Source organism: Fundulus heteroclitus, chromosome 6 (assembly GCF_011125445.2).
Source record: "Fundulus heteroclitus isolate FHET01 chromosome 6, MU-UCD_Fhet_4.1, whole genome shotgun sequence".
In the NCBI taxonomy this organism is placed as follows: domain Eukaryota; kingdom Metazoa; phylum Chordata; class Actinopteri; order Cyprinodontiformes; family Fundulidae; genus Fundulus; species Fundulus heteroclitus.
Window position 1 is genome coordinate 26,496,527 of NC_046366.1, and position 12,148 is coordinate 26,508,674.

Here is a 12,148-nt window from a genome sequence, read left to right on the forward strand (position 1 = left end):
ATAAGGAAACCCTTATTTTGAAAATGTTTTGTAGCAGGAACGAACTGTGTTTACCTCGTTGGCATATCCTGCTTCGAGCTTTCCTAGCTAGCAACGATGAAATGATTTTTACGGACTTTCTTTGAGAATTTGGTGAGCATGGCTTTAAGCAATTACATATATTTATAATGTATTTCCAGCTGCTATAACCATAGAAGTTTAAAACCTTATTAGCTGATGTATACTAATGTTTGCTAGTCGAAGTTGGTGACTAAGCTAGCTTCCAAAGTTACAGTTTTGTAAAATGCTTTTAACTCGGAGACAACAGAATGAATATCTCAACAGTCGTGCTTGTTTTCATTCACAGCTTTCAGGGAGTGATTTGTTGCCTCTGTGCCATATTAACCTGCCAACACATTCCCAAAGGGCGGCCATCGTTACAGAAAAGTGAATGGCGTCGAAAAATGATCCATTTCAGTTTCAAGGTGAGTGTTCTTTAAAATGCGTGGTTCAATATCAAAACCCAATTCAATACGAAATATGGCATAGTACTGTTTACATTTTCACACACACAATCAAGATACAAATGATGCCATGCAAAGCTAAATTTCTAATTAGAATTTTGTCAAAATAAATAATCTGCTCATCTTTCACGCTGATCTGAGGTGCTTTGAACATTTTATTTTACCTTACAAACAAGAACTTTGTTGCATTTTAGAGCAATATGTGTGATTTACCAGCACAAATAGTGCATACTTTTGCAATGGAAGGTAAAAGATAGAGGTTTTATTTTTTAAAACAAATATTTCTTAAATGTTATATTGGAGGAGTTTTATAAAAATGGCAAAATACTTGTCATAGGTTTGTACAGGCATCTATTATGGGCATTCTTGGCAGTCTTTCTGAGGCTTTTATTTTGTTTATATCTATATGGCAATTATATTGCCATACATTTCTTAATTTTGGTGGATATATGTTTTGTCCATATCGCCCAGGCCTAATTTATAGACACAAGTAGCTGTAGTAGGTACAAGCTTTTCGTGAAAGAACAAAATGTGTCTAACATTTGTCTCTTCACACATCCATGTAGAGTTTGACGAAGCTGGGGATCTGCTGGAAGCCAACAGAGACGCAGTCACCATTAGCATTGAGAATGAGGATCTAAAGTCCCAGAGGCCAAGAAGCACCGTTGGTTTTGCTCAAGATGCCGCTGATGAAGAACCACTCATCAGCGATGACAGAGAAGAGGTCTGACTAAGACTTCTCTCATAGTGAAAAATTGCTTCGTATTGCAATATGAAATTGTGATGTACTGGGATGTATCCAATATTTAGATAATAAAATGTCTTGTTTTATTTCAAGCTTCTGTCAGGGCAAAAGAAAAGTGCTCCTTTCTGGACCTTTGAATACTACCAAAGATTCTTTGACATTGAGACTCATCATGTAAGTCATTTCATTTTGTTACTGGCACAATGTGTATCATCAGATAAATTGCTTTGGGGCAAATGTGTCTGTTAAAGCAACATTGTGCGAGTTTTGACCCAAGTGTTAGCTTCATTTGAGATATATTAAATTATTGCTCAGCTGAATATACAGCACCTGCCATGCATGGATACTCTGTGCGGGCTGCCATCCTCAAAAACTTGTCATTGTAACTTGAGAAGTTCGGATCTGTCACTGAATGACAACAAAACAAAACATCTGACACCTGATCAGATATATTTGTGGTTCTCTGATGTAAGATTTAATCTAAAAGGGTGAATGGGGCCTTGTCTTTTACTAGTAACTCCATGACTTCTCAATATGCTGGTCCAAAGTGGTCCGCTATCAGATTCCAAAACACGGAGGGAGACGTTTAACTTTGCGACAGTGCAGTGTGGCCAGCGGCTTTCAGGGGCGCTAAACCTGGAAGTTACAGGTCTAGTGCCCCCTTGGGGCTAAAAGTTTGCTTTAAAGCAGCTCACTGTCTGTAACACAGCCAGCTTTGCCAGATAGTCAAGGTTTTCCATCCCAAAAATCTGTTAAAAACCACCACAACACACAAAAGACCACCCAATCACATAATGTTATATTTACTGTATGGGTGGTTCTGAATGCACAACAATACTATGTGTTTTTCAAAGCTGCAATCCAACAAAGCTCGCCCTGAGATCTTACCTTTATTGCAAAATCCACTGTTGGCTGAAAGGCTGAACATGTGAACACTGGACTTTCTCCTCTGAACTATAATATAATCCAGTGTGATTTGTAACCAATACATGGTTAAGTCAAATTTCCCCAATAATTGCTATGAACTAATAACTAATGACGTTAATAGGTTACCTCAAAACTCGCCGAAATGACTCCAAATCCGCCCAAATTATGTCCACCCGCCCAAACCAAATTATACCCGCAAAATAAAAATGAAAACCTCCGAATTGGCCGGAAAACCGTCTAATCTGGCAACGCTGAACACAGCAGCGTGAGCGTGTCTATTTATAGCTCTCGTTCATAGTTGCTTATTTTCTGGCCCAAATAAGCAACTTCATGGTCAAAAACAAGCCCAGCAAACCGCAACCTGTAACTCAGGAGATTTACACGTGACTTCAGAAAAAAACAAGCCAAAATTTGCTTATAATAAACAGACTTGGTAAATTGCTGTTGATGCCAATGGTCTTACTTCGGGCTACCTTTGAACTGTTCGTTTTTACCTCGAGAACGAAAATAGAGCTGCGAAACTACAAACGGGTTGGCGCATAGAAAGTTGCAAGTGTGATTTTTATTTGGCCAGAGTAAGTAGGGGGAGATGACAGACCCCTCCTTCGTTTCATTGACACTTAGATTACTGTCACAGGGATTTAGAAGAGGATTCATTAATGTAAAAATGTGACTTAGTTCTGCTTTAACCTGGTTGTAGTCTGATATGTTTTTAACATTCCCTTTAGGTAAAGGAGAGAATCCTTGGCTCATTGGCGCCGTGGCCTGGAAAGAACTTCATTCAAGCTTACCTTCGTAAAAACCCTGATCTTTACGGTTAGCACGGACTTAGTATTTACATTTGTACCATATCTCAGATCTTTTGTGGTGGCAAGCTGATTTATTTGCCGTAATTGTTTTATAAAATGTTTACGATGTAAATAATCATTTTATCAATATTTTGTGTTTCTAGGACCATTCTGGATTTGCACCACTCTTGTGTTTGCCATTGCCATCAGTGGAAACATAGCAAATTTTCTGCAACACTATGGCAATCCAGGCCATAAATATACCCCAGATTTTCGAAAAGGTAAGTTCAGTTCTGTTAACATGAACTATGTTATAAAGAACCTCCAGTTTACCTCTTGCATGTGTGTGTTTTCCAGTGAGCATAGCTGCCACAGCCATCTTCAGCTATGCTTGGTTCGTGCCACTTGGACTCTGGGGTTTGCTGCTGTGGAGGAACAATAAGATCTTGAACCTGGTATCATATTCCTTTATGGAGATTGTCTGCGTCTACGGATATTCGCTTTCAGTTTACATTCCAGCTGTGGTAAGCGCAATCAGTTGACCTGTTATGCTACTAGCATTGCTCTGCAACAAAATGTGTCTTATAACACTTTATAGTGAAGCAATTAAGAAGCAGTTCGCATGCCTATACAGTGCGTTGCAAAAGTACTCTCAAGCCTAATTTTGTCAAACAGCAACAACAAACCTTATTGTGTCTCTTTGGGATCTCACGTTAAAGACACACACTACGTTTTAAGAGTTATTTTGTCTAGTTTTCTTGTAAGTAGTTGAAGCTCAGTCAGACTAGATGGAGAGTGGCTCCCAGATGAACACAGAGGAGCTTTCCTGATGGTTTGAAGAGGTTTTTCTTTATTCAAACTTTCTCCAACATAAGTCCCAATCATTCCTCAACCAACATGGTGGCTACATTGACAATAAAACAAAGAAACAAACAAAAAAAGAATGAAACATTATTCTAACTAGCTCACAAGTTACTTCATTAACGTCAAATCATGTGTTTTATATATAAGCTAATGTTAGGCAGAAACATTTCTATTCTCATAGACATTGAGAATACATATTTATTTAACTTGTCCTATTCTTTTGGCAGGTGCTAAAGCTTTAGTCCTTTTGTTTATCCTTATTTTCATTTTTTGGTCTTAGTTTTCCAACACACTAAGTCATTCCAGTAATCAGACAGTTGGCGTCCACACTTTGATGACCACCTACAACAAAAACAATGGAAAACCTGCTCCAACGCTACAACGACCCCTGTCTTTCTTTTGACACTAGACACAAAGTGGGTTACATACAACTGAACAGCTGTCCTTGATTTGTCTTGTAGCAAACGTTAAACTAGACGTCGTCATTCTTCTTGCCTCACTTTGACTAAGGCCAGATTTCTTGTCCTAGCAAGAGATTCTCCTGACTCAGCCGTGGACCTCTGCAGCTTCTCCAGGGTTGCAAAGGGCCTCTTGGCTGCTTCCCAGATTAATGCTCTGCTTCATGGCTTGTCGGTTTAGACGGACGGTCATGCCTTGGCAAGCTTGCAGGTGCACCATACTCTGTCTACTCTATTTGAAGATAATGGATTGAATAGAGCTCTGTGAGCAGTATTTTTTTATCATCTAACCCCGTTTGTAACTTCTCTACAACCCTATTCCTGGCCTGTTAGCTATGTTCCTTGTTCTTCACAAGGGTGTGTGTTCTCTAATTTTCTTTAAAAAGCCTCTTCATAGAATGGAACAGACTAAGTTACACACAGGCGGACTCTGTTTACTAATTAGGTGACTGAAAAGCACGTGTTGGAGTGGTTTTAATAAATTTTTTGATGAGTTAATGGGACTAACTAAATATGGGAGCCACATAACACAGATCTATCTTTGCCAACATATAATCCAAATAAAATACTTTGAAGGGGTGTTAATACTTTTGCAAGGCACTGTAGGTTGATACATTTTTAACAAAATGCAGAAGTAATGAGAGAACTGAACATTTGATCTCAGTGTAGAAGCGTCACTGTTAGAAATCGACCTGATGTAATTAGAAAACGTATACTTGTGAGTGATGCCCATCTTTGACGATGTCATGACGGCTTGTGAGGAAGTATTTGTCCGTTTATCATAAGAACATTGAACACCACTGACGGCGATTGTTCCCGTAACAGGTCCTGTGGATTCTGCCATACGAGTGGCTGCGGTGGGTCACCATCGCGGTGGCGCTCTGCCTCTCCGGCTCAGTACTGGTGATGACTTTCTGGCCCGCACTCAGAGACGACCACCCCAAAGTCATCATCGCGACCGTATCAGGCATTGTGTTGCTGAACGCGCTACTGGCTGTTGGCTGTAAGGTAATTATTCCGGCTTCCGGCGCTGGTAATGTGAGCAAACAAATCTGATCTTAGGTCTATAATCCTGATCTGCCTTTGCAGGCTTTCTAATTTAGTGGACTCTTTCAGCATGTCCGCATTGGTGTAGATAACAATCATTGTCCGACTCTCAATTGTTCTCTGTGATCTCGGCATTGCCCAGCGTTGACCCCCGCTTGTTTGTGTCAGTGACATCCCACGCTATGGCATTTTTGAGCAGCTCTACTTGTGTGTTTCTGGGAAACAAATGTACCTGGTAGTGTCGGGTTGTTCTCCTCTGGGGAGCCTCTTGTCAGTGGAAACTTTGACCATGCTTGCTAAATGCTGCGACAATGGGCTGTTAGATGACTTCTTAATGTGAATACTGTCAGGTCTGCAGGCATATCCAATGTCTCGTTACATCCATGTAATTGCTCTACAGAGTACAGTAACCCTGAAGAGGGAAGAAGATGGATGGATTGTGGACTGTTGCATTGTTTTCTCTATCAGTTTATATTTTCCTCACTCTTAGCTTTATAGTCTGACATAAAATTCATGTATTCTGCCTTTTGTGAAAGTTAATTACAGTGATCAAACCATTTTTTTTTTTAAAGAGGCCCAATCCGGTAACCTAAAAAGCCAGATTGTTAATGTGTAGCACTCACCGTTCTGCACATTATCAATCTGGGCATGCTCCCATTGAATCTGTTCGGGGGAAGGAGGGACATTCAGCAGCACCTTGGGTCCCGCTGGCTGGTTTTAGCCAGTCCCAATATCAAATAAAAATGTTGTAAGCAGCAGGCACCACGAGAAACCACAACAAGCTATGCTGCTTTTCTGCTTTCAAAGAAGAAATGGTGGATTCTGAAAAAGCAGATGTGATAGCAGCAGCTACATGTGCGTCCTCATGTGCTGCCGCGTTTATTCTGGTTCGGCTGTGGGCTCGGCACCTCTTGCTTTCGTCACAGCTGGTACGTCCCCCCCTTAAACCATAATACTGCAACATGATTGGCCTGAATCGTTTTTTGGTTCAGGCCCTAACAGTTGAGATGCGAGCGGGACAAGATGGATTCTCATGTGTTTGTGAACGCACAAATAGCGCGAGATTTCAGCTTGCAGGCAAGGTTACCAATCTGGATCCCTTGTTAAAAAAAGTCCCATAGGTTTTTTTTTTTTTTTTTTTTTTTTGGCCAAAACACTGGAAGGCTATTCAGTAAGGCCTCATCCCCACGGAGAGAAATTAGATATATCTGCAAAGAAATTTTGTTGTTTAGCACAGCGCCCCCAATGGGCCCGGCGTACCTACTACAGCCTTTTCAGCGGTGCAGGGTCCTCTCATGTGAATGCTCATTTTTCTTTTTACCATTTATGAAAATTCACTGTGTTTGCCCTACAGTTGTTTGGTATACCGGTACTAACTTGGTACCGGGGTACCAAGTTAGTACCGGTCAAGTTAGGACCTGGTCTACAAAGCGGGATGTGTTCACTGAACTGTCGTTGCACTAAAATAAATCTCTGCTTGAAGAGAGAGATCGGTCTTTCCTCCTGCGTTAAAATGCTCAGGTTGTGTCTGCATGTTGTTTCAGCTGGTCACGTCAGGTCTCTCCTATCATCATCGCTTTATTCTAGCAATATTTGACTTTGATCTCCTAATTAAAAATGATCTAAGCATGGTCCGGTCCATGCACTTTTGGTTCTCACAAAATGAATTTATTTAGTGTGGATTTGGGAGAAAAGAGATTTTGCTGCTACAGTTGCTAGCTTATTTTAATTTCAAATATGTGGATTTGTTCTCATTGTTCTAATCTTTTCACATCAACTGTTTTTAATAGTTTTTTTAATGCAATAAGAAAAGCCTAGTATTTTTATTTATTCTACTTCATTGTTCTAAAAGTGTTTTGAGTGCAATAAGAAAATGTTAGTGTTTTGAATCGTTTTCTATTTTATTTATTTTAAAATGGCGTGCTTTAGAAAAGCTTGTCTTTGTGGTATTTCATTTACTGATTGATATATTATTGTTCTAAGATTTTTTTTTACTAAAGTCAGTAATGATACTTTTGTGTTCTCTTTTTTTTTTTTTTTTTTTTTAAAAAGTATCAAAAGTATCGAAATACATGTTGGTACCGGTGCTGATACCAAAATGTTAGTATCGTGACAACACTCGCTTGCTTTCTGATTGGCTACACGTCTCATTTAACAGGCTGCATGCTCATTTGTCTTCAGGGAAACACCAAGACAATCCAACATGTTGAATATCTCTGATTTGAGGTTCTACTAAGCGGATCGGATATTCTCTTAAGATGATCTTAATTCGCCACCTTCCGTGTTGGTGCTGAATGTTCCTGGTCCTAAAGAAATTTCAGAGTTGCTCATCATTTATGCACCATGGAGACCCCCTCATGACACCCAGAAAACCTGAGATGCGCCGAAAGCGTTGAATCGTTTTAATCAGGACTGAAAGCTCTGTTCAGTGCAACTTTCCCATTAAGGCCAAAGAATACTATAAAAGTTTATTCTGAACATGTCTCAGCTTTGTCGGTTTAAATTAGCATCTTAACGTCTCCTCCTTTTCCCGTGAAGCTCTGTCAGTTGTCTTGTGTATGATAAACTTTCCTTGTCCTTGCCTACAGATGTACTTCTTTAGCAAACCAGAGCCAGGAAAAGAACCAGGGCTGATGGTTAACAGTTCTCCTACAGTGAAGGCCATCAAAGTGACATCACCATGAAGGACCTGCGTTGTGTGAAGGTAAACAATGGAGCTAAAAAGGCTTTTTAGCACTAAAAATTATAAATTAAAAAAGGATGTGCTGAAAGTTAGTTTCTCAATCTTATATTTTGGTTTTTCATTTTTGCATATTGTTTTTATTTTTAAGCTGCAGCCATTTATTAATGGTTATTTTCTTTAGATAAGGGATCACGTGTGTCACTTTTTGACCTACCTAAGTCAAACACCTGACAACCGACTTATTTTACATGATTGTGTCTTCCTAAAGTGATCATTATCCTTTTTTTTTTTCTTTTTTTTAAATGACAGGTTCTCCAGTTCCCTTATTAGGGAGACTCAAGTTTCTGCGCTGAACAACGGGACCACGGACATGACGAATTACGGCCTTTAAAGGCTGCCGTGTAAGCTCGATGCAGCTTCATGACCTCTGAAAATGAAAACTGGTCACAAGTATGTTTCTTTTAATGGGATGGCTTCTAAACTTAATAGGGGTGTAGTATGACACAGCACACACAATCTGTTATAGCTGTGGTGGTGTTTCCAGCTTTATAGCGCTAATGTTAAAATATACATAAAAAAAAATGGTTTGTGATGGTAGCATCAGTGGTATTTCATTGATCAATTAATTTATGTATCTATATAGGTGTTTTATACACCACCTCTGAGGGTAAAGTTGTTTGTATTTTCTTACTATCAAGTGCCCTTAACTAATGCCCAAACCTGGTCAAAGTGTCCAAGTATTTTTTTTGTAAATATTTTATAAATAATTTGTTGTTATTCTGGCAAATTATATTAAAATATATCAAGATCCTTGTCCGTTTTCAAAGTCTTTAATGGTGTGAAATGATAATGTAGTGGTACAGCCTTTTTTGTATTTTGAGATGATTAAATTGTGTTGTCCTTTGATTATAATTAAAGAGCAAAGTCATGTCTTTCGAGAAAATATGCAGGATTTTGTATTTAAGGTAAGGTTAAACAATGATTCTGCTACAGAAATGCAATTAAACATTTGATATAATTCATGTGATTTTAGATGTGTTGTCAAATTCGGTGCCCCTCAGGAGTATTCATACTTCTTTGACACAAATTATCATGATGCAGCCTCAAAAGTCAAACTTATATTTTATGGGGATTTTTTATGATAGACCATGACAAAGAATGAATCTCATACACGGTTTCCAAAAGTTTTTCCATAAAATGTATTTTTGAAATGCTGCAGCAATCTTTAAATGCTTTTACCCTGAATTAAAGGAGCCAACAATTTTTGGGCCTCTATGGTTTTCAGTGGGCTGGTTCTATACCTGAAAAGAGAACAGCACAAGCGAGGAAAAATGTGGTGTGAGATGTTATAATACTGTAATCATAGCCGTTTAATACCATACCGTTTAAATAACAATTATGACCCGAGAACAAAGCCTTGAAGAATTAAATGAACTTTAGGGATATTCCCCATAACTCCTTTATAGCACAGTGGACATGAACAATAGGTATGTCTGGAATAAAGTTGTAACTTTTTATTTTCTTACACTTTAAAATAGATCAAAAACATCTCCAGACTAAAATTAACACGTCTTTAATAAATTGAGTTGGACATATTCATAAGAGGCAAATGTAAAATCCAGCAGCAGTGAAATATGTTAGTAACTAACAAATCTTAAAAGTGTGGCAGGGATTATTGTATTCAGCCCCTTTTAATCCTATACGCCTAGTACAAAATCAGTGCAAGTAGTTCAGAAGTCCACTTGTGTGTAAATTATTCTCAATATAAATGCAGTTATTCTGTGAAAGGCTTTTTAGTGGCTCTTTGGACCTTCCACAGTGGCTCTTGATAACTTTGGCTACAAATCATACTTTTATTATGGTATTTAAATGTAATAATGATAAATAATGCAGGTTTTAGCAGGTTTTTCTTGGAATAATTGCTTTTAATTTTCACAACAGAATGATGCTAAAAGTGGCAGTAATATTTAATGTTAAAGCAATATTTTTTTCATTATGCGGGAAACTATGATTCTTTTCTTACATCATTATCCACAAATATCAACATTCTATTAATCCTCTTTTTTTAAACCTCAAAATAGACATTAAATGGCGTTTCTTTAACAATGACAACATATTACCTTGAATGAACACTAGATGGGTCTGGGATAATGTGGAGAGATTTAAAACGGGGTTATGTTATCATCCTACAAAGATGGCCATCCGCCTAAACTGACATGTTGGGTAAGGGGAAGCTGGCCAGAGGAGTTGGTAGGAGGGATTGAGCTATAAAAACAAAACAAGGAAAACCTGATAAAGGCTGCAAAAAGCTTGCGACTGGGGTGGAGGTCCACCTTCCAGCAGGGTTAAAATAATAAACGCCCAAATCCACTTGGCAATATGTGGCAAAACCTGAAAACAGCTCACAACCATTGACCATCCAATTTGACTGAACTAGGGCTACTTTTCTCTCTACATAATGTACATTTGGAATCCCAATAATATAAAAAAAAAAGATACGAGTGGTTTTCTGAGGCCCTGTAGAACAACCAAAGAATTGCCTTCAAATGAAAACATTAGCAAGTACTTTACCTTTTTGTGCCTTGAGAACCTTAACTCACCCCAGCTGTCACCGGCTTGGCAACGTGACCCTTCCGCCGGCTCCTTGTCAGTGTTCGACGTTGCCCGTCCATTTCCACAGTTGGACATTTTAAATATTTAAAGGCGAGATTGTAACCAATAGGTATAGATTCAACATTTACAAGAGAGTGTCTTGACTTTTTAAAAGCGAACTTTGGGCTCTCGCCATCCAGCCTCTGACTCATCCATCTTAGCTGTTGCATGGCGAGCTAAACCGATAAAATCTAGTGTGACACTTTGGATGACCTGCGGTGGAAAATGTCGAGCTCTGAAAACGGACCGACCGCAGGCACGCGGCATGGCCTGCTTCTTTACAAGGAAGAGGCTGTCATCAAGACTTTGCCCTTTTGTTTGCGCTGATTAGGCAGTTTTTAGATTAATTAACAAAATAGAAACAAAATTAGGTCACTTGACACGCTGTCAAAGGGATGGTGGCGCCATAATTAATGGTCATTCTAGCCTCAGCTTTGAGTTACACTGCAGCCTGCTTGTCTAACTGATAACCCTCTTAAAGGAATGTCACCTACCTCAGTCTCAGTCATGCCTGTGGACTCATTAACACCCCACTAAAGGGCTCTTGTTTTTTTTTTTTCCGAATAAATGAAACAGTATTTCTTTCTCGATTTTTGATTTGGACACCTCGACACAGGATGGCCTCGAGTGGCAAAGCTGAAAAAGCCTCCAAGTTTGAGATGCTGAAACTTCTGGAAAACTGCCGGAAGGAGAGGGATGAAGCCTTGCAACGGGAAAGCGTCCTCAAGGAGAGACTCAGGCAGAACGAGACACGGCTGCGTTCAACCGAGGGCCTGAAGCAGAAACTGAAGAGCTTGATGGTGGACAACAAAGAGCTTAGGAAGCAAGTGAAGGCTCTTCGGACTGAGATCGGACTCGAGAGCAGCCCCGCGTTCGCCGGGAAGACCACCAAAGACATAGTTAAGCGACTTGCAAGAAAAGGAACGCGAGTGCAACTCCTTAATAGAGAAGACCGCAAAGCTCAGTCTGACTGTCGATGACTTGACGGCGGAGTTGTCGAACGTGGTCACGTCCAAGACGCTTTTAGAGGACCAGGTGCAGTCGTTGCAGCAAAACCTCAAGGATATGACGAATAACCAGAGGCGTCTGCTGAGGCTGTGGGAAGACAAGAAGACGCAGAGGGAGCAGCTCGCTCTTCCTGCGATTACTCCGAAGCCCTTCACCCACAAGGAGGTTCAGACTGACATGTCCATAAGCTCGTACCAGAAGCTCCCACCTAATGCTTTTGAGGCCAAGCAGATGACTCAGGACGGCGACAAAAACAGAGTTTTGGACAAAGACAGTTTTTTGTCCTTTGGTAATGGCCTTCACAGCAACAAGACTTTGGTGCACGATGAAGCCTAATCACTTCACCTCTGACTTGTTCAAAGACTACAGCAGTGGCGGCAATTAATAACTGAATTACTGCATATCTGTAACAAGGAGGCGAATCATGTATACAAACTGGAATGTACTGATGTGTCAGTTGCAAGCGAGCTGGC

At 39.7% G+C, this 12,148-nt stretch overlaps 2 protein-coding genes across 2 annotated transcripts; both read left to right on the plus strand.

Annotated features, from left to right (window-relative positions):
- yipf1 (Yip1 domain family, member 1) lies at positions 1-8,925 on the plus strand. The gene is made up of 10 exons (XM_012869497.3): positions 1-132; positions 347-464; positions 1,070-1,227; positions 1,342-1,422; positions 2,904-2,991; positions 3,128-3,244; positions 3,321-3,487; positions 5,111-5,293; positions 7,921-8,036; positions 8,325-8,925. Exons 2-9 carry the CDS (start codon positions 431-433, stop codon positions 8,014-8,016), a joined length of 924 nt encoding a protein of 307 aa, XP_012724951.2. The 5' UTR covers positions 1-132; positions 347-430; the 3' UTR covers positions 8,017-8,036; positions 8,325-8,925.
- A 2,047-nt stretch (positions 8,926-10,972) lies between these two features.
- zgc:113691 (uncharacterized protein LOC503529 homolog) lies at positions 10,973-12,148 on the plus strand. The gene is given in 2 exon segments (XM_012869466.3): positions 10,973-11,569; positions 11,571-12,148. Coding segments are annotated over 2 exon segments (726 nt in total). The 5' UTR covers positions 10,973-11,284; the 3' UTR covers positions 12,012-12,148.

Bases quoted from the DNA above. Each gene is read 5' to 3' on its own strand.
- yipf1 (XM_012869497.3), top strand. From the start codon at position 431: ATGGCGTCGAAAAATGATCCATTTCAGTTTCAAG. The intron at 3,245-3,320 runs GTAAGTTCAGTT...TGTGTTTTCCAG, and splicing joins TACCCCAGATTTTCGAAAAG to TGAGCATAGCTGCCACAGCC. The intron at 5,294-7,920 runs GTAATTATTCCG...CCTTGCCTACAG, and splicing joins TACTGGCTGTTGGCTGTAAG to ATGTACTTCTTTAGCAAACC.